Source organism: Chrysemys picta, chromosome 5 (genome assembly GCF_011386835.1).
Source record: "Chrysemys picta bellii isolate R12L10 chromosome 5, ASM1138683v2, whole genome shotgun sequence".
NCBI lineage: Eukaryota > Metazoa > Chordata > Testudines > Emydidae > Chrysemys > Chrysemys picta.
This window is the reverse complement of record NC_088795.1, coordinates 62,233,851-62,255,872: the sequence shown is the minus strand read 5'-3', so window position 1 is coordinate 62,255,872 and position 22,022 is coordinate 62,233,851. Positions and strand designations below refer to the sequence as shown.

General features: G+C 42.2%; 1 protein-coding gene across 12 annotated transcripts in view; it reads right to left on the bottom strand.

Annotated features, from left to right (window-relative positions):
- Positions 1-19,499, bottom strand: part of RBM46 (RNA binding motif protein 46) — a 37,535-nt gene extending 18,036 nt beyond the window's left edge. For 2 of the 12 annotated variants that reach the window (XR_010601378.1, XM_024106230.3), the window contains exons 1-5: positions 19,345-19,495; positions 18,353-18,522; positions 15,870-16,031; positions 3,114-3,581; positions 952-1,734 (exon numbers count right to left, since the gene is read on the bottom strand). Coding sequence is in view for 10 of the 12 variants with exons in the window: in XM_024106230.3 (XP_023961998.1) it covers positions 952-1,734; positions 3,114-3,581; positions 15,870-16,031; positions 18,353-18,380 (1,441 nt within the window). In the remaining 2 variants the exon portion in view is untranslated. Of the gene's footprint in view, positions 1-951; positions 1,735-3,113; positions 3,582-15,869; positions 16,032-18,346; positions 18,541-19,288 lie in introns of all 12 variants that reach the window. The other 10 variants (XR_010601377.1, XM_065596468.1, XM_065596467.1 and 7 more) reach the window with 10 other exon arrangements.
- Between the last annotated feature and the right edge of the window lie 2,523 nt (positions 19,500-22,022).

Here is a 22,022-nt window from a genome sequence, read left to right as displayed (position 1 = left end):
AATGAAGCTTCTTAAACATTTTAAAAACCTTATTTACTTTACATACAACAATAGTTTAGTTATATTTTATAGACTTATAGAAAGAGACCTTCTAAAAACATTAAATGTATTACTGGCACGCGAAATCTTAAATTAGAGTGACGAAATGAAGACTCGGCACACCACTTCTGAAAGGCTGACGACCCCTGGTTTAAATCATTCCTGTGGGCAAAATGTATACCATCTGATGATGAAACTCCTATTGGAGCCCACTTTGTACTCAATTCAAAAGAGAAGACGAAATGGGGAAAAGTATAAAACAGATATAGGGAAAAGATCAAAAATAAGAGATGCATTGTTACAACCTGCATTCATGTGAAGGAACTAAAGCAGAAAAATGGCCCTGGAAGTGTGAAATTGAAGATTTCCTTACTGCTGTGCTTCTGGTTTATCACGAGCAACAGTGATACCACCCTAAAGTTATAGACTGGTGAACTGAGAATACAGGAAAGATGATGCACTTGGCCTTCAGGCAGCAAGTACGTAGGCCAGGGGTCGGCAACGTTTGGCACGCGGCTCGCCAGGGTAAGCACCCTCGCGGGCCGGGCCAGTTTATTTACCTGCTGACGCGGCAGGTACGGCCGATCGCGGCCCCCACTGGCCGCGGTTCACCATCCCGGGCCAATGGGTGTGGCGGGAAGCCGTGGCCAGTACATCCCTCACCCACGCTGCTTCCCGCCACCCCCATTGGCCCGGGATGGTGAACCGCGGCCAGTGGGGGCCGCAATCGGCCGTACCTGCCGCGTCAGCAGGTAAATAAACTGGCCCGGCCCGCCAGGGTGCTTACCCTGGCGAGCCGCGTGCCAAACGTTGCCAACCCCTGACGTAGGCTATTTACACACAGAACAAATTTAAAGTAACCTTCTCTGGTTCAATTCTTAAGAACTAATTAAAAATAATTATTAAACTTACCTAAATGTAGCAATGTAAACTGGGCTGCCAATTCCTTTGCATCTTCTAATGTTGTGCAGAGTTTGTCTGGCATAAAATAACTCTGGGATCCATTTGCAATAGTAGGAATAACTATTTTATATACCAAGAGTACTTTTCCATCCTGACTTGTTGTTGAATATAAATAATATTCCGGTGGTGCCCAGTTATTTTTGTTGCAGTAATAATCCAAATGCATTACTGCAGAACTGAAATGATTGGATTTTAAAGAATACATGCTAATTGGAGTAAGCTTTGTCCCTGGAAAAAATGGGTAAGTACACCTTTCAATTTCAGGGGGGCTTGGACTGTGCTGACCATTAAGACGAATTGAAAGATTTGCTGGTTTTCCTAACGATTTTTGATGACCATCTTCCTTGTTAGCAAAAACTAGAATATTTTCAGAATTGGGACTAATCTGACCATTAAGATGCTGTCTCCAAGTGCTCTCTTTGTTTACAGGTTTTGCCAGTGTTACCTCAATACTAGCACCATCAATGCATTTTCCATTCATAATTGACATAGCTGCAACTGCATCCTCTCGGTTGAAAAAATGAACAAAAGCATAGTCTCTCAGTTTCTTTACACGTTCAACTGCTCCTGGCTTAAATTTGTTAAATTCAGCCTTAATTGCATCCTCTGTAGTAGAGATCATTAAGTTTCTTACATACAACACTTTAACCCTCTGCATTGTTTCTTCATCAACTTCTTTCTCTGGGTCTGCCCAGTCTACTTGAATAGTATGTCCCCATAGCTGGAACGTTCCTAGGACAAAGTAGTATTAAATTTAAGTAAAATGCATAATACTGAAAAAAGAAAGCTAAGGGATAAATAATATTCATTAACCATTCCAGGAACCAAAACACTGGAATAAGCCTATGTTATTTATAATACTAAATTTGAAACAAGCCACGATGAAATGTTTTATTTGCATTCACTTCGCTAAACAAACATTGCTTGAAAGTAGAGGTCAATAAGAAAAATAAAACTTTGCAAAAAATTCTTCAGCAATGTTCATCTGTTTAAAAATTACTCAGTCTGCTTTTGCTTAAACCACAACCAGTGCCAATTTTGCTAAAGATGATTGCTTTTGTGAAATCTATGTGGTTTCAAGTAGTCAAAAATTTTGCCAGTTGATGATGCAATGTATTTTTAAAATAGTCATACTTGGGGGAGGGGAAGGGGGGGGGAAACGACAGGGAAACAAAATACAAAATAATGTGTGTCGATGTTAGAATGAGCCCTGTTAATTTATTTCCCCAATATGCATTAAAACAAATTCACTGAAGATCATAAAGCATGTTATGTTTTTTAAAAGTTCCATGCCATTTTTAAAAAAGTTCCATGCCAAATTTGAGTGCCATGCCATTTTTTCCCTTACATTTGTGTTGAGTTGGCCTTATTATTTCTCCTGTTACTTTAAAGAAGCTTATCTAAGCCTTGAAAAGTCAACACTTCTTGTCTGTGACCAACATAAGACTTTGGGTGAAGTCAATAGGAGTTCTGTCAATCATTTCAATGGAACCAGGATTTCACACATTTTCTTTGCCTTTCTTTCATTTCTCCAACTCTGCTTCCCCTGATCTCTTCACTCCTTTTCCTTCCAACTCTCTCCCTTGCTACTGAACCTTTTGCTCTCTCTCTCTCTCTCTCTCTCTCTCCCCCTTTCCCAATTCCAGTATCTTCATCCCTCAATTTAAAAAAATCCCTGTCCAGGAGAGAACTAAGCATTTGTCAAGTCCCACTGAAATCAACTGAGTAAGGCCTTGGCTACACTTACCCGCAAGTCCGACGGCTGGAAATCGAACTTCTGGGTTCGACTTATCGCGTCTAGTCTGGACGCGATAAGTCGAACCCGGAAGTGCTCGCCGTCGACTGCGGTACTCCAGCTCGCCGAGAGGAGTACCGCGGAGTCGACGGGGGAGCCTGCCTGCTGAGTGTGGACCAAGGTAAGTTTGAACTAATTCGAACTAAGGTACTTCGAACTTCAGCTACGTTATTCACGTAGCTGAAGTTGCGTACCTTAGTTCGAATTAGGGGGGGTAGTGTAGACCAAGCCTAAGATAAAGGTGGTGTAAGCACAGATCTATTTTAAATGCTTTGATTTATAAATTGCACATTTAATATTAAAATTAAAGGCTTACCTGGAATTAGTTTTCTTCTAGCCATAGCAGCAGCTCTGTGAGACTCATATTCTACAAAGGCAAAGCCACGGTTTTTAGTTTTATCAGTAGCACTTGGATAAACAATAACATCAACCACTCCTTCTGTTACTTTCTTCATTTCATCCAAGATTTCTTCTTTCTTTTTCTCTTTTGGAATAGCTCCAATAAATAATCTGCAGTTGTCTAAGCTTACACAGACACCAATAAATTTTCCTGGACGAATTTCATAATTATTAAGGATCCTTATGGCCAGCTGGGCTTCTTCTTTAGTTGTGTACATCACAAAGGCATATCCTCGATTCTCACCACTAAATTCCATCATCAATCTGAATTCATAAATCTTCCCAGCTCTCTCAAAAACAGGGACTAATTCATCTTCATACATATCACGAGGAATCTTTCCCACAAAAACTTCACAGCCACGAGGTGGGGGAGGACCTTCCCAACCTTAAAAAAATTGTCCAGCAACCAGTAAGTATGAATGCCATAACCACAACTGTCTCAAACAATATTTTTTCAGAATTTGTAAGCACATTTCTGATGTAATAATACTGTACAGTGTGTTACAAAGGTTATTATCGTATTGATTCATGTAATCTTTTCTTGATTCCCTACAGCTCTGAAAACAAGACAACCCCATTCAACATTTTCGGTTTGTTTGTTTTTTAAGAACTTTTACTAAGTTCAGTAAAGCAATTAGAGGAAATACATTTTACACAAATAATTTTCAAAGGTAAATCCCTAATGCTTTGTCCAAAAAAAGTCAGTTACATTCTACTGTAAGGGAGATGTGTCAAATTTCCAAACTACACATATCTCCGCATAAAATTGATCCAAATCCTTCCCAGACTACAACTGAGATATAGTTATGGCAAAGGTTTCCAGATACATACTGCTTAAACATACAGAACGTGTTCATCCAAAAGCTAGCTCTTTTCCTGGTGCGGTGTTTATGAATTGCAAGTGTGTCATACTCCATGAAATGACAACTTCAGCTTCTCTTACCTGGCTTTATAAATAGCATCAAATTGATATTAACATTATCTAGAGCACTTTTATGAATGAATGTGACGTGTCAATGACTTATACCATAAATACCCGATTGACTCTTGGGGAGGGGGTATTGTGAGGGGAGACCTTGGGGGGGGGGAGGAGCCTGTCGCACCAGCTACCAAGGGGAAGAGCGCCAGGGGGGCACCTGCTGCCACTCCTGCCATGGCTGGGGGAGCCCCATGGGACCAGTAGCTGCCCCGGCCACCCTGGGATCACTGCCGGGAGTTGCTCAGCTCTGGCTGCTCCCACTGCCCCGGGACTGCTGCTCAGGCGGTACTCGGGGCCAGCCACATCAGTCACTGCTCGTGCAGTCCCTGGAGCCAGCTGCCTGGGGCCGCTAGAGCAGCAGCTGGCTGCGGGGCCATCCAAGTGGCTAGCTTCAGAGCCGCTCCAGCAGTGGCCGGTGTGGCTGACCCCAGGGCCACCCGGGGAACAGCCACACCAGCTGCTCCAGAAGTTACAGTGGTTGCAAGAAGTGACTTCCGCGACCTCCGTGACAAACATGGAGCCTTAATCATAATTAAATCACTTGTGCACGTTCACACAACACTCCTTGTGTCGGTGGAGTGCATCCGCAGTTGGTACTCTAGCACTGACAGAGCAGTGCACCCTGGGTAATTATCCCACTGTGCAAATCACTTTCTCCTGCTAGGAGTTCTGGATTAGTAGTGGATTACAGTGTATCATGATGCAAGATCACTGCCCCCCATGATGCAGTTTTCTCAATCCCATAATTCCAAGGGCTTCCAACGGCATTTCATGCTGTTTTTCAACTGCCCCTGTAAGCTTTGCACTCATCGCTGTGCTAGGGCCAGTCTTGTGATAAGTGTTATGAATGAACAGCAATTCATGCTGCCTGCCCTGCTGTGTGCTATGGAAAGAAACAATTCAAGACTGACATTGGCATTCATGGAGCAGCTGCACTTGGTGGACCATCGCTATTGGGCTTGAGAAACAAGCACCGAGTGGTGGGATCAAGTTGTGATGCAGGTATACAATGACACACAATGGCTGCAGAACTTTTGTATGCTCAAAGCCATCTCCTTTGAAGTGTGTGCAGAGCTTGCCCCTGCCCTGCAGCGCAAAGACACCAAAATGAGAGCTGCCCTAATGGTGGAAGAGCAAATAGCAATCGGTGTGTGGAAGCTGGCAATACCAGACTGCTACCACCCAATCGCGAATCGGTTTGGACTTGGGAAGGCCACCATAGGGGTTGTGGTGATGCACGTGTGCAAGGCCATTAATGGCCTCCTGCTATGAAGAACTGTGACTCTGGGCAATGTGCAGGAAATATCAGATAGCTTTATGGCAATGGGATTCCCAAACCTTGGCAGGGCAATTGATAGCTCGTGTATCCCAATTTTGGCTCCAGACCATCTTGTGATAGAGTACATCAACAAAAAGCGCTACTTCTCTATGGTATTGTAGGCACTGGTAAATCGCTGGTGTTGTTTCACTAACATCAATACAGGCTGCTTAGAAAAGGTGCATGATGCTGGCCTGTACAGAAAGCTGCATGCAGGAACTTTCTTTCCAGACCAAAAGGTTCCAACAGGGGATGTGGAAATGCCCATAGTGATCCTGGGAAACTCAACTTACCCCTTACACCTGTAGTTCATGAAACCATACACTGGAAGCCTTGACAGCAGCAAGCAGCACTGCAACAACAGGCTCAGCAGGTGCATAATGATGGTAGAATGTGCTTTTGACAGATTAAAGGGTTTCTAGCACTGCCTTTTTGGCAGGTTAGACCTCAGTGAGGAAAATATTCCCATGGTGATAGCAACGTGCTGTGCTCTTCGTAACATTTGTGAAGCTAACGAGGAAAAATTTCCCCAGGAGTGGAGCGTTGCAAGGGATCACCTGGCAGCTGATTTGGAGCAGCAAGACACCAGGGCTATTAGAGGGGCTCAGTAGGGGGAAATTCAAATCAGGGAGGCTTTGAAGCAGCATTTTGATAATGAGTCCCTGTAATGTGTCTTTCTGTAATGAACTGAGCCAGGCATTGTTTACTTGCCCTCTTGAATGATCCATGTAATGATTCCTACCTGAGCATTAATTATCTGCAAACGTGGTGATTGCCACGATATTTGAACTTATGTTGCAACCACCCTGTGTAGGTCACAAAAAGAATCACTGACTTTGTAAGACCCAATTTTTATGAAACAGCAATACACAGATTAACATTTCTTACAACGGACATGACAGTGAGTAACACTCACTGAAGTGAGGATCTCACAGCTGTATGTAAATCCACCTGTCTTTATGGAACATGTGCCTAGAGGTGGAGTGCAAGAGGTTCCCAGCCCATCGCCGTACATGAGAGAAATGTGGGGGTGGGGGGAAATTTGAGGAGGACAAGGAATGCACACCTCTATGGGCTGTAGAGGGAGCCTTCTGGTACACCTGCCTCAGCTCCTTTATCTTATCACAGCACTGCTGTGTCTCCCTTTCATGCCCCTCCTCATCCATGCCATGAGCAAGCTGCTCGTAGGCGTCAAAGTTCCTATGGCTGGATCAGAGATGCGACTGTACAGCCTCCTCTCCCCCCAGACCCAACAACTGGGGTGTACTCCACATGGGAGCTGTTTGCTGCAGAAAGCCAGCATGGGCAGCTAGGAAGATGTGATGTGAGCTGTCCACACCAAGTAAACTGTAAGTGGAATTTCAAAAATTCCCAAGGCTTTGGGGGAAGGAGGGAAGGGAGCATGCACATGTATATCTGGCTGCAGAGCAGCTGAGTAGAAACTGCAATGATAGCTATTGTGCAAGGCCTCCTTGAGGCCACTGTCCGCTTGCTAAGGTTTCCCTGTGTCTACAGTGACACAGTATCACTAATTTTGTCGCCAAAAGCTCTATGCCACTCGTCGAGATGGATTTATTATTTCAGCGTAGCATGAGTTAAATCGGTAGGGGGAGCATTGTTGTGTGTACACCTCCCCTATTTTGTCAGCAAAACTACATAGTACAGACAAGGCCTAAGTTTGGATTAGATTTTTACATTTCAGCTATGCATTTCATATAATAGTAGTTAACTGTACTGGCAGTGAAAGAAACTCATATTTCATATCCTAACCTGTAAAAGTTGCTTCTCCATACCTCTTCCCCTCCCCCTCTTCCTGTTTTTCAGGTTCCTGGTTCTCCTGGAGCTACTTCTCTTTCCCCACCCCACCTCCCAAAAATCCCACACATTTTTGTTCTCCTTTCCTTTTCTACCTAATATGGGAGACTGGCTACAACCTTAATTTGAGCTGCCATAATAGATTTTCACTACTGAAGTAGGCTGTGAGCCCACCCCATCCCCAGAAGCCACAGGGAGAATTCTCTTCCATCTCTTGATGTAAAGTTCCAAAACAATTGCAAAATTCTCCTCTCCAATTTGTGCTGCAAAATTAATGCACATCCCTATGGCACATTCTCCAATTATGCAATATTTCAATTGAAGTTCTAAGAAGAGGATATGCTTCATTATTTTCTAAAATGACTCCTGTTGCTCAACCCTGTAAACATTATGCTGATCTGACGGTGCTATGTCAGGTAATATGTTTGTAGGCCCTCAGGCTGTGCTATTCCATATCTTGCTCGCAGTATGAAACAGAACAAAAGACTTGTCCTTGCCAAAACATGAACATATGGCATATTTTTCACTTTGCTGACATAAAATTCTGCATCCTTTGCATATTTAATAATTTGCAGTCTACTGTTTTCTCTCATTATATTCAAAAACCGCAAGAAAATTATACCCACTTTGCTCATCCCATAATTCTCCAGTTTCACAAGCTGATGCCAAATTAAGTTTCATATACACTTTACGTCTGAGTTTATTTATGCTAACAGGTGCCTTATATTTAAAATTTGAGAACGTTTGAAGAGTATAGGTGAATTTTCCTTTGGAAAATATTAAAAAATTGTATCCTGTCCCATGTCAAATTTTGAATATGCAACTAAAAATCATACAGTGATTCAAATCCATAGCATATTAGTACCACTGTGTGCACTAGGATCTTTACACTAATAGCTGTAAGTATTCATACTAGTTTCCATATATCAGTTATTTCAAATTGAATGGAATAACCATTCTGATTTAACTGTTCTTCATTTCAGTCACTCTCAGAACAAAAGAATCTGAATCAATGGTGCCCCAGACTGAAGAACAGTCTTTCCTAACACTGAAGGGAGAAACCAGACAAATCCTTAGTTGGTGTCTGAAAGTACTCATCAAATCCATGTATCTCTCCTTTAGACAAGCTAAGTCTTCACATGCCCTGATTATCTGGTATCACCGCAGATCTGATATAACATTATCTTTCACCACTGCATACAAAATATCAGATGTTTTAAAAGTTATAGGATGAATTTTGCAGACCAATTTGAATAGTGATCAACATCCCCTTGTAACATATCCTTCGTCTTTGCACGCTCTTCCACAACTTAGAATGAATGAGGAAAAAAGCTTTGAAAACTAAATTGCATCTACATGTAAAACAAAGAGCAGATTTGAGGATTATGAGATGACAGGCAGCATGGAGAGACAGGAGAAAGAGGAAAGAAATAAAACAGGGGAAAATAAGAAAGAGGCAGGCTTGCGAGCCTCCAGAAGGCGAGTAAGAATTTGCCTAAATTTTACGTGAAAGCTTATCAATAATTAAGACACATTACAATAACTTTTGTAAATAATGTTATAGTGATTAAATGTGTACAAATGTAACATTTAGTGGACCAGGTAATCCTCATCTCCAGAAAAGTCCCAGAGATGCAACAGCAGAGATGAAAACTCTACCAGATTGGCTGGGTGAGGTTAGCCTCCAAACAGAATGATCTGATTTGCCTGCTGGGTTGCCCAAGAACTGCACACTACATAGTGAATCCGCCAGGGTTATCAGCATCCATTTGGAGCCACATCACCAGGGTCTACATAGCACTTCATTGTCCCCAAACTTACATAGCATGGAAGTGCACCACTTAAATGTTAATAAGGCTTAAGGCTTTATTAACATGTAAGACTTCTCCTCAGAGGACTGATCACAGGACAAGGCAGCTAACACAACTGGCAATCTAACACTGCTACGACTTGCCCCAAGCAGGCCCCTTTCCTACGTGCAGATAGATTCCTGATTTGGGGACAGAGGAGGCAATACAGATTTCAATCTTCACAAAAAGGGGCAGATACATGTGCATGCTTTGTATTGTCAGGAAATCATAAAGTTAAACAATAATGGATCCTTTGTTAATGTGACTTGATTTTTTATTGTTACTCTCAATCTAGCCAACCAATTAAGTCCTAAATAAAACTCATGTTCCCATCTCTTCTCTTTTAAGAGAGTGAACTGATCTAATTGCCTTTTTCAATACACTCAATATTGCAAAATATTCAAGTTATATATACACTGAATCAGTCTTCCACAGCTATTCAAAATTAGTTTAGCTCGGTTTACCAAATACTCAGTGTTTATGCAAAGTGCATTAGGCACTTAATGGTTGCAACTTTAGACCTGTTAGTGCCAAGGGGTTAAAGTTGCATTAAAAAAAAAAAATCAGCAAAGCCAAACTATACTGCTAGCAGTATCTGTCAGCACCTTCACTGGTCAGTCTAATCTTACATGTCAAAGAATTAATGCAAAATACATACCATAGTCAGAGACTGAAGCAGCACATCATTTTGCCAAATGCAGTTAGGCTATGTTGTCCTCCGCATTTTTTGTCATTTGACATACTGCTGATGCTGTTTTGGAGAATGACCATGCTGGAAATACACCAGAGTCGGTATTTTTTTTTTCCTCCAGACGTTAGCAAAATTTGTATGTGCTACACCAGAGCCTCAAAAACTGTGACCCATGGCTCCCTTGGAGAATCATGAGGGGGGGGGGTTCATGGGAGAGCCACGAGCGTATGAGAAATTTTTTTCTTTTTTAGCAGATATGCCCATTTTGGGTTTTCCCCTAAGTAAGAGACTATTAAACTAAGCTTAGAAATCACTGGGGTCTTGTCCTGCTGCTGCTGATACTGTGACTGGAAGCATCTCCATGCCCTCCACTCCTGCAGGGGGCCCTCAGCAAAGAGACTTTTTGCTGGGGGAAATATTCATCAGAAATCTCTGCTGAAGCAAAGTGCACAGAAAGGCTCCCAGTGCCAGCAGCAGCAGCACCACTGCATTAGCGGGTAGGGGGCTGAGGCAGAGACAGGTGAGTTTTATTTTTATAATGGAACAATTTTTACCAAGTGCTAAGTGTACATGTAAGCAAACATTCAACTGAAGACAATTTTAATAAAGTTAAACAGAAAAGGAAGAAAATAGACAATATGGTGATAGTTACATTATGTTTGGGTTTTCAGGTCTGGATACTACTTTGGAAAGTCCACAGCCACAATGTATCATTTGTTTTCAGGCATTAGTAAATGAAAGTACAAGGCCAGGGAAACTACAGCAACATTTAGAAAGCAAACACCTAGAATTTGTAAATCAGAGCTGTGACTTTTTCCTTTGGAAACAAGGAGAACTAAGGAGGCAAAAGAGTAATGTCTAAATAAGCAATCGTTCCTCAAAAAGCCTTAGAAGCATCTTATGTTGTAACCATGCAAACTGAAAAACATAAACAAGACCCTTATACTAGCAATAGACATGCACAGAATTATGATTGGGAGACAAGAAACCATAACACTGAAAAACATTCCTATGTTAAATACCACAATCCATCAACATGCTGATGGATCTTGCAGAAAACATCCAGGACCAGCGGACAGAACAAGTTAAGAACAAGATCCTCAATAAATTCATAGCGGATGAAAGTTTTGAATGGACTGTGGGGGAGGCTGTGCCCTGATGGGGCAGCAGCCATGACTGATAGAAGAGCAGGACTGCAGAATGAGTAAAGTGGCACCAGCAACAATTTGGACTCACTACATAATTCACCTCCAAGCTTTGACATTTAAGAAGCTGCAATGTGAAGTATGTGAGGCCCTCAACAGTTACCAAATTTGTTAATTCCAAGCAGCAAACACACATTTTATTATGCTGTGCAAACAGATGGGCTCTGACCACACTCCACTTGTTTCACAGAGAAGTCACGTGGGGAAGTATTACAACAGGTCTTTGAATTGAGTGACAAAAAAAAAATCAGAATTTTCCTTCTTGGGAAAACAAACCTTGCAGATTACATGTGTAATGCTGACTTCTTAAATATATTAGCTTACCTAGTGGAAATATTTGACCGACTGAATGCACTGAACCTAATACTTCAAGGAGGAAAGCAAATGTACTAGATATGAAAGGAAACTAGGCAATTCATGAAGCAACTTTGTCTTTGGAAATGTCACATTGAAAAGGGAGTTACCAAGATGTTTCCAGGGTTATCACACTTTTTAACAGAACAGAGTGAAAGTAATCAAAATGCCACTACAGACCAAATATTGACTCATTTGTCTGAGTTGTATTCCTATTTTGATGAATATTTCATAGATTTGAACATTTGTTACTGATTGGATTAAAAACAGATTCTCGGTAACACATGACTCCATACCAACCTTAAGTATCACATTGTCAAGTGATCACATGTAGAAGATCACATATTTCAAATATAAAAATCCAGGAATTCTGGATTTCTGTTAATGGTCAGTACAAAGAACTCCTTGATGAATCCATGAAAGTGCTGCTCCCAGTTATCTTTGAGTCTAGGTTTTTACCTATGATTTGTGAAAACTAAACACATAAATCATTTAAATCTGGAAAACACTGTGCAACCATGCAGTTCGAAATAGGACCATTCTTCTCATTAAAATCTTCAGTTGTGTCCAAACATGTCAAAAATTCATAATTTTCAAATTATTGTTTTAAAAATCTGGTTTAGATCACATTATATAATTAAACCAACTGAATAGTTAAATAAAGGTCCCAAACCAACCAAACTAGTGGTCCCTCTTGAAGTTAGTGTCCTGAGACAGTAAAAAAAATAATAAAAAAAAATGGTATTTAGTTGTGGGGAGCCACCAAATTGTACAGTATCTGTAAGGGAGTTGCTGTACTAAGAAGTTTGGGAACAATGGTAGTGTACACATTGTTTGACAGACTATACTTAACATCTCCAAATTATAAAACAAGGCCTTTGTTCTGTTGAATTATGCTTATTGTATTTAAGAATACATCAGGGGTGACATATTCTACCGAAAAGTGGGGGGGGGCCCACAAGGCCCCACCCATTCCATGATCCCACCCCTGCCCAACCTCTTCCCCTGAGGCCCTGGTCCCCGGCCAAACCAGAAGCCAGGCTAGGGAGCCCAGACCCCTCCACCTGCCAGGGGTGGGGCCCCCCCCACGAGAGCAGTTCCCAGCCTGTCTCCCCACCCAGGGCAGATGGAAGGTCTGCAGCTCCCCACAGCTGCCCACGCAGCTCTTACCCTGACCCAGTTCCGGCTTCCAGCCTGACCGGGGGCCAGTTCCGGCTTCCAGCCTGACCGGGGGCCGGGCTTCGGGGGCCAAAGAGCCACAGCCAGGCCATGGTAAGAGCCTCCTGGGCAGCTGTGGGAAGCCACGGACCCTCCATGTGCCTTGGCCGGGAGGTCCAGGGGACAGGGACACAGACCGGGGGGTGCTCTCGGGGCCCTCCCACCCTGGGCAGGTGGAGGGTCCATGGCTCCCCACAGCTTCCCATGCTCCCCAGGCTATTCTTACTCAGGCCAAGCTCCAGCTTCCGGCCTGGCGGGGGGGAAGGGGGAAGACACTGAGAAGGGGACCAGGCCTGTGGTGGAAAGTGGGTGGGCTATGGCCCCTTGACCGCCTCCCTTCCCTTCACCCCTGGAATACATTTGTAATTTGGTTTCTGAAACAAGCTTCTAAGGCCTAAATCCATGAAGGAACCTATTGCTCCACTCAGCATTGCCACAGCTGCCATCCAGGAGAATCCTCAACCCAAAGGCCCCATGGCTCCCTATACAATGCAAGGGAAGAGTCAGGCACCTGTAAAAGATTCACGGATGCCAGCATACTGAGTGGCAAGCCACTAAGATAGTAGGAAATGCTGAGGAGAAGGGCATGGCTTAAGTCCTGTTCATCAAAAGCTAATTAGGCAATATCGGTGCTAAGGATTCACAACTGTGAACCCTCTCCTGGAGTTAGGTGCCTAAGCCAGGTAAGCCATTTCTCACAAAATACCAGAGAAAGAAAAAGTGAGAGCAATACCCCCCCACCCCATTATAGCCAAGAGCATAGTGGTTAGGGCACTCACCTGGGAGGTGGGAGACCTGTTTTCAAATCCCCACTCTGCTCAGTTTGGTGCAGGAACTTGAACTTGAGTCTCCCATATCCCAGGAAGTGCTCTAACAGTGGGGGTATGGAATCACCCTGCTCTTGTCTGTCTTTTCTGGTTTCCAGATTGGGCCATGATAAGAGGAAGAACAGCAGCATTAGCTCGAGATACAACTTTAATGTTGTTCCTAACCCAAATCCTACGCGCACACACAAGTCTCCAACTCAAGTGGTGGTTTAAACTCGAGCTAGCTCACCTATGGGGGAGGTGGGGGGCAGTTGAAGGCCAAGTGCTGCTGATGCTTGAACTAGTAATACTATAGGGTCTTGGGTCCAGATTTTTAAAGGTATTAGGCATTACTCAGCTCAACATCACAGTGCCTTTCAAAGTAAGTGCCTCAGCTACTCTGCACTGCTAATACATACAGGCTATGCTGCTCGAGTGACGTTTTGCTGCTCTCACTCAGGCTCAGCTAACTCAACAGGCGTTAACTCATGGGTCGATAACTTGAACTAACACTGCAGTGCAGTCAAGCCCAAAGCCACTGAGACTTTCAAAAGTGACCTGCAACTGCTATAGAGCATAAATGCAGTTTCCACTATTGTCTGTAATTTTATCAATAAAATCATTTGTGCTTAATATTCAATTATATTATTCAGCATAAAAACATTTTTTCTTCAAGTCTGAGCAAAATTCATTGAGCTGGTTTTGAATTATCCAAGTAAGAAAAACTGCAGTTTCCGTACTTATTCCAATCAGAAATTCTTTATTCATATAACTTTAAAAGTGCGAAATAGTTCAAAATTTGCCTGTAAATCTCATGGTGAGTTAAAAAAATAAAATTTGAGGAAAACTGATTCAAAATTAAAATCATATCTGTTTAAAGTTGACCATGTTGTGCATGCACAGAATTTTAAGTGCATTCTTAAGTGAAGAAATACTTATTAATAGGACTATAGATTAATCACAGATAACTCATAGGATTAACTCAAAAAATTAACTGTGATTAATCGCAGTTTAAATCATGCTGTTAAGCAATAGAATACTAATTTAAATTTAGAAGTAGGACTGAGTGGACTTGTAGACTCTGAAGTTTTACATTGTTTTATTTTTGAGTGCAGTTATTTTTTGTACATAATTCTACATTTGTAAGTTCAACTTCCATGATAAAGAGATTGCATTACAGTACTTGTATTATGTGAATTGAAAAATACTATCTCTTGTTTTTTTACAGTGCAAATATTTGTAATAAAAAATAAATATAAAGTGAGCATTGTATGCTTAGTATTCTGTGTTATAACTGAAATCAATATATTTGAAAAAGTGGAAAATAACCAAAAATATTTAAATAAATGGTATTCTATTACTTTTAACAGTGCAATTAATCACGATGAATTTTTTTAATAGCACAATTAATTTTTTTAATCGCTTGACAGCCCTAGTTATTAAGTCCAAACCTCCACAGCCCTGCCCTGCCACCATTCTTAAACTAAACATGGATCCCCCCGCCCACCCTTAGAACAAAAAGAGGAACATTCTAAAATAAATAACTCCATTAATGATATGTTAAATTGGGAAATGAAGCATTAAATTCAAGAAGTTATACAAGTTAAGGTATCTTCTTCCAGGTCACCTTAGTTTCACTGCACGTATGTGTTAGTATATAGGCCTGTCTCTTAGCTTGGGATAGAATTTTGGGTTTGATTTTTGATATTTTTATATCCTTACTAATATGTGAACAAAGAACAAACATACCGTGTGTTGCTTCTGCCTAACCAGATGACGTTTATAGCACAATGAGTAGAGATAAGGAAGAGAGTTTAAGCGTTGCTGGGTATGGTGGGAGCTTAATATACGAGTGTACACTTGAAGACTGCCTTGACTCCTATCTCAAGGCAAGGTCGAGAAACCAGTCGGGAAGGGCAAGAGGGGATGGGGCAGGGGAGGGGAGGCATAAGAGAAACTAAAAATCCAGAGAAAAGGTGACCCTGGCCAATACATAGCCTCACTCCTTACCCCTCCCATGGGGATAAAGGGGGTGGTACCGAAGTCCCCAGACTCATGAGCCTCCAAAACAGAACATGACCATAAATTGTAAGGGATGGGACCAGGGGCATGCACTACAGGTATAATCAAGCCTGCCAAGAAGAAGGAGGTGGGGGAAAAGGGGACATGGAAGGCTCTGTGGGAAACAGAACTATGGATATGCTTGCTTGATTAACCCCAATAAACATTGCATTGCCTGCACTTCAGACTTCAGGACTTCTGCTTTCTATCTGCATGACAAGGACCAAGGGAGGGGCAAAGGGAAAGCCCTTAACACCTATGATGTATTCTCAATTCCCTGTTTTCTTTGCTAAATGTCAATTTCAATGGTTTAACTGGGAAAAAAGTAAAGGCAGAACTTGGCCTGGTATTTTTATAATTTCAAACAAATGCTCACCTGGTGGAGGACCACCAAATTTTCTTTGTCCATTTTCTTGAACCATGCTGTAGCCAGTCTTTTCCATCAAAGCTAGTAAGGCAGCCTCATTCTGAGTACCAGTTCGGATTTTGCCACATCCATTTGTTACATCTGTACTTTCGTCATGCATATTTGCAATATCTTCAACAAAACATTAAGATAAAATTTCATAATACAGAATTCTAGACTTATCCACATACAATAGCTACTAAAAGCCAGAAAAGTAACAGCATAAGTTATTTCAACTTTACCTCATGAAATTCTTCCCTTGCAGGAGTAAGCTTTTTTGTTCTAAACTAGCAAGTTATCTATATATTTTCTTGCAAATATGGTCTCATTTATTACAATAAAATTACACATGAGAATACAGTACACATAAGCATTAATAATCTGTAGGATATAGCCTGAAAGTTCTGTTTTATGTGGTTTACTCGCCAACGGAGTGTCACATGGTGGCCAAGTGCAGCGCTTTCTGCCAGTTTCCTTTAGTGTCATTAATAAGTTCACCAAGGCTTTATGTAGGGAACAATGCCCCTTCTGAGAGGTCTAGTTTAACAACCTAAAACCCAATGAAAATATAAGTAAGACTTCACCCCAGGATCTTAGAGTCAAGTATCAGTTTATCCATTCCCACTTGGGTCCACCATTGCCCTCCAGCAGGGTTCTCAGCTCAGTACCTTTCCTGGAGTCAGGACTCCTGCCACGATGCAGAGCCAGATATCTGCAGAGATCTATTCACTGCAGTTCTTCCATGGGGCAGCATGTAGTTCCTGACAGGCTGAGCTTCCTGCTACTGTTTGGGAGTTTCCTATCCCTCAGAGAACAGCTTCCAGGCCCTTGCTCCATTTACAAATTCCCACAAATGCATGAAATAAGGACCCTTATCTTTTTAGTAATACCATCCTGGATTGCAAACAGCCTTACTTATATTCTTCATTAAAAGCGACCTAGTTCACAACTAGGTGGTATTTCAGGGGCCTGGAAACTTGTAAGAGGGCCAGAGGGTGCAGTGTAAGAGGCAACAGTGAGGCAAGGTCAAACTGGAGTCAGGACAGCCTCTGTTAAACCTCAGGATGCATTTTGCTGCTTCTGAACATTAATTACCACTCACTTTCTTCAAACATAGCCTATTTTGTAGCTCTCAACAAGACTTTTAAAAAATTTGAAAAAAGTGGGGTTAGTAATTCTATCATCATAAATATTTCAAGTCAGCATGTCATGGTACAACCTTAACTCAGTTTAGAAGGATTTAAACTAGAATACTTCAGTTTCCCCCCATAATATTTAAAACATGCTCAATTCCAACTGGTCTTTAAAGAAAAGTTCAACTTGAATTTAACAATCAATTTTAAAAACACTCAAATGATTTTTTTAAATTTCTATTAACAAACTAAGTTTGCTAATTTCACTACTATAATTTTAATGTCAGCAATGTTTAAAATGAGCAAACCAGTTCTGAAGCAGGGACAGACACTGTGCTTGCACAACATAAAAAACAAAATGCGTACATGCTTAATATACAATCTTAAAATACTAACAAACGAAAGTCAAAAGAAAATCATTTTTTCTATGCAAATGTCCTACTCCTCATACAGAACTATTAGATAGATTAAGTAAATTAGATGAATATTTATTATACCTCAAAATTTTAGGGAAAGCATTTTGTATGAAAAAAATTTCTAGGAACAGTATTTTCTTTAAATAAAAATAAAAAATAATTGAAAGAGAATTACTTCAAAAACCACTAACATTAAGGGCCTGATTTCCAAAGCAGCCACCACTTGGAAACCTTGTATGTATACATTTTTCAAGCAGCAAAACATTGCATGGGCACATGTTAGGCTAACACCTACACAGTCAGGTAAGTTATTTTGCCTTTGTTCATTGAAATTAACATACACATCTGGAGGTATAAGTGTTTGAAAAAAGTATCCATAGAAAGAAGGCTGCTATTTGAACATAAGAACTTAAATACATATCACACATAAATAGACCAATGAAAGAAAATGTCTTTAGTTATTATTTTATTACTATTTATTATTGCTCACCCCACCCTCTTTGCCGTTCCTTTGCATTAAAATGGAGATTAAGTCGGGCATGAGGGAAAAGAGAGTGGAATAATTCTTTCCTGGTAATTCCTGGATAGTGATGATGATAGAGGTGAGTGTGGCACAACTGCAGCTTGCCACACTAGCTGTTAGGGCTGATCTATGCTGAAAATTTACATTGGCATAGCTCTGTCTTTAGGGGTCCACACCCCTGACACATTTATGCCAGCCTAACCCCCAGCGTGGACAGTGCCAGGTTTACCAAAGAATTCTTCCATCAATTTAGCCACCCCACCACCTCCCAGGGAGGTAGCTTATTTACAACAAAGGGAAAACCCCACTGTAGAACTGGCAAGTGGCTGCGCTGAGGAGCTGTAGCTGTTTAAGCGTAGACATAGCCTGGGTTACTTTTACCGTGGTTGGCAGCATGCAGGCCACGCATGCCCAGAAGGAACGGCAGTCACTCAGCAGACCCCGACTTGGCAGACACACGTCTCACTGTTGATAGGACACCACACGGGACAAATGGATTTGCCTCTGCTGCACCCAGTCCAATCAAGCTGGCAGGAAGGGGGTGGGAATATCTGTGGAAACATCAAGACCTACATAGCAGGGAAAGGGCATGTTATATTTGATGCAGGGGGAGGGGCTGGCTGGCAGGGCACAGGGAGCTGTGGGATTGGGGTGGCTGTACACAGCGCTGGAGGCTGTGAGAAAGGGACAGGGGAGGCGGACAAAGGCCTGGGTGTGGGGCAGAGGTGGCGTGGGAGTAGGTCCCAGGGAGAGAAGGGTGGCAGGGGAGAGGCTCCCTGGGTCTCTTGGTGCTGCCTTGGAGTCACTGGAACAACAGTCACAGAGGCGCTTTTCCATCCAGAGCCACAGGCGCCAAATCTGAGGGTGCTCTGGAGCTGGAGCACTCACAGAAAAAGTATAGTGGATGCTCAGCACCCACGGGAAGGCCCCGCCAATCAGCTTCTCCCTCCCACCCACCACGGATCAGTTGTTCAGCGGCGGGCAGGAGACACTGGAAGGGAGGGGAGGGGAAAGGGCAGAGCAGGAAGAGGCAGGGTAGGGGTGGAGCCTTAGGGGGAAGGGGTGGTGTGAGGGCGGAGTCTGGAGCCGAGCGGGAGTCGAGAACCCCGCGGAAATGAGAAAGTCAGCGCCTGTGTCCAGAGCCCCCCGCCCGCTTCCCCCCACGGGGCTTCTGGGGCCGCACCCGCGCTGGCCTGTCAGCCGCCGCCCATCCCAGCGGCGCGGCAGAGACTTCAGGCTGAAGATACCCGGCCCCACCCGCCGAGGTGGAACCGTTACACAGAACGTTGAACAGCCCCCCTCCCGGGAGACCCTTACCGCCAACGGCGACTCCCGGGACTGGGGAAGGGGCAATGGCAGCGCGAGCGCCTCACCTGCCACCGCCCTTCTCACGCGCGTGGTATTCGGCGCCACCACGACGACCGACTTTCCCACTCTTCGGCGCGTGGCACTGTCTGACGCCCCAGCGGCACCAATCAGCAGCCGTCCGAGTGGGCACCTGACAAAATTGACGGGCGCCAGCGACCAATCAGAACGTGTCGAGAGTCGAGTAGGGCGGGGAAAGCTTTTAAAAACCCTTGGAGGTTGAGGGAGGGTGTGCGACCAATTAAAAGGAGGGTATGAAGGAACCAATGAGAGAGGTGCTACCATGTGAGTGCGGCGTTGAAGGAGAAGGGTGGGGGTGTGAAGTGGACTTGGGAGGGCTTCTTACCCTGATGCTGACAAAGCTCATAGCAATGTTGGAGTCCCACTGTTCCATGTGAATCCCAGCCTGCTAGGGTACAGCGTGTTCATCCCTAGGGCTGCAAATCCACTGTTCCCTCTGCTCCTGCAAATACAGCCAAACTGAGGGAAAGCCTCCGCAATTCGCGATATTTGCTCCGCTTAGTGTGATTTCAGTTTTACTAACGTATTGCAAAAAAGCGGGGCACGATGGCGTGTCTGAGAAATGTTGAGCTTTTCTGAAAGTCACATCATTGCTGAGTGAAAATGTAAAGTTGCAATCAGACTAAGATATGTTTTCACCTGTTTTGATTTGAAAGTCCAATCTTAAACAGTCCTGCAAAAAGGTAGCACATATAGCAGGTGCAAAGTTACCTGAAACAAAATTGCAGAAACATTCACAAAAAAAATCAGTTTTATACAAACCCATTGGTACCAGTTAATAACCACCACAATTACAAAATAGGTACACAGCAAGAGAGAGAAATTTAAAATTATTTTATCTCTCCATTAAATTAAATAATGGAGCTAGGCATCTCTTAAATGCCACAGCAATGTTGTGGAATTGGAGGCCACGTATTTTTTACACAACACTCAGAACCCCAACAAAATTCCTCAGGGGTCAGAGCATGGCTGCAGAACCATACCCATGTCATATACATTTGATGGGCATCCATCAGCTGCACCAGAAGTCTGTAAAGTTTGTTGGTTGTGGGCATTTTAATTTGCTGTTATCAAAGTATTGTGTACTTATTGCACCCGGACTGCACAGCAATGAGGTCATTAAAGAAAAAACATACAACTTTTAACTCATTAAAGAAGTTCCCCAACTTTAATATTTAAATGCTTAATTTCATATTCCAGTGAATCAGAGAAATTATAACTCGTCACTATAGTAACATGCTTCAGTACTTTTAGTCTAATTTTAAATGAGTGCCAATTTCTAAGTAATTTCTAATATGTCATGGTAGACAATTCAGCTAATCAGTTTATTAATTTTTTTTCAAAAGAGATGGTTTGTTCCATTATTGTTATTTATAGAATAATGCTTTAATGATATGTTTGACATTTAATACTTTTAACAGTAAAAGCTTAATAGTGTACCCAGTGATATCACTTTTCATGGAGGGGCACCACATTTTTCAGTGTAGGTGCCTACAATCATTTTCACCTCATCCAAATGAGTCATGACATCTCTAACATGAGGGAATTGAGTGTATGTAATGTTAACAAGCCAGTATATTTTGGCAGCAACTCAGGCTTTCCACTGCCTGAGATCAGTCACTACCCAATAAGAAATTCCATTTTAGTTATTGCTATTTTACAGTATGCTAGGTATATTTCTTTTCTATACTTTAAAAAAAAATTGGAGTGTTTAATCTGGATTCCATTCACGTGAGGTCTCATTGTCTGGGGCTGTACCAGACACTTCCGAAGTATTGCTGTCTGCCATTGAGTGTACAGAAACTGAATAATATTCCTTTAAATAGTAAATGAATATTATCTAATTTCTATCCACAGTAGCCAATAGATTGCACAAATTTATGGTCAGACTTCCTTTTATTTTATAAAATGGCTTAAATGAAAGGGAAAATCTAATTGGCTGAAAGTGTTCCAAACCTATGTCATTATTTTTGCAATAAACACGGATGTCAGAACTATGCAACCTCTTCATCAAGAAGATTACTAAAACACATTTTTATTAAACAATTTTAAATCTAGTTAATTTAAATCTTCTATGCAATTGTGTAAGTTTATCAAATAAACAGCAGTATGTGCATGAGAAGTGAGTTCCGTCTCCTTTCCTTCCCCTCTGTCTCCTTCCTTTTACCTTCTTCTCTGGCTCTTCCTTCTTCAATTGCCTCTCCTCCTTCCTTCGCTTAGGTAACACTTGTTGGGAGTAGGTCTTTAAAAGAGAAGCTGCTGCCCTTGCTCCACTCAAGTGTTTGTCAGTAGTCAAGCTTCAAAGAACAAGTGATATAAGCAGAAGGGTAATTAAATCTTCATGCCCATCTCTACTAAAACTGCCAACAAGAGTGACAATATCAGCTGTGACGACTGTTTTTTGACATAGACACCTGTCCACTGGAACTGAACTGAGACCACCAAACTAGTGCCAGGTTTAACTCTGCTGGTTTTGATGTACTACTATTTGGAGGACAGGAGAACAAGACCCTGATTCAGGAAATCATCATTAGTCAGCAAAACACTTAATGCTATGCTTAAGTGCTTTGCTGAATCCGGACTTAAGTACAGCTATGTTTTAATCTTTTTAGTCTTGATAAGCAAAGACTTAAATAAAGATGTGTAAAGGGGGCATTTTACAATA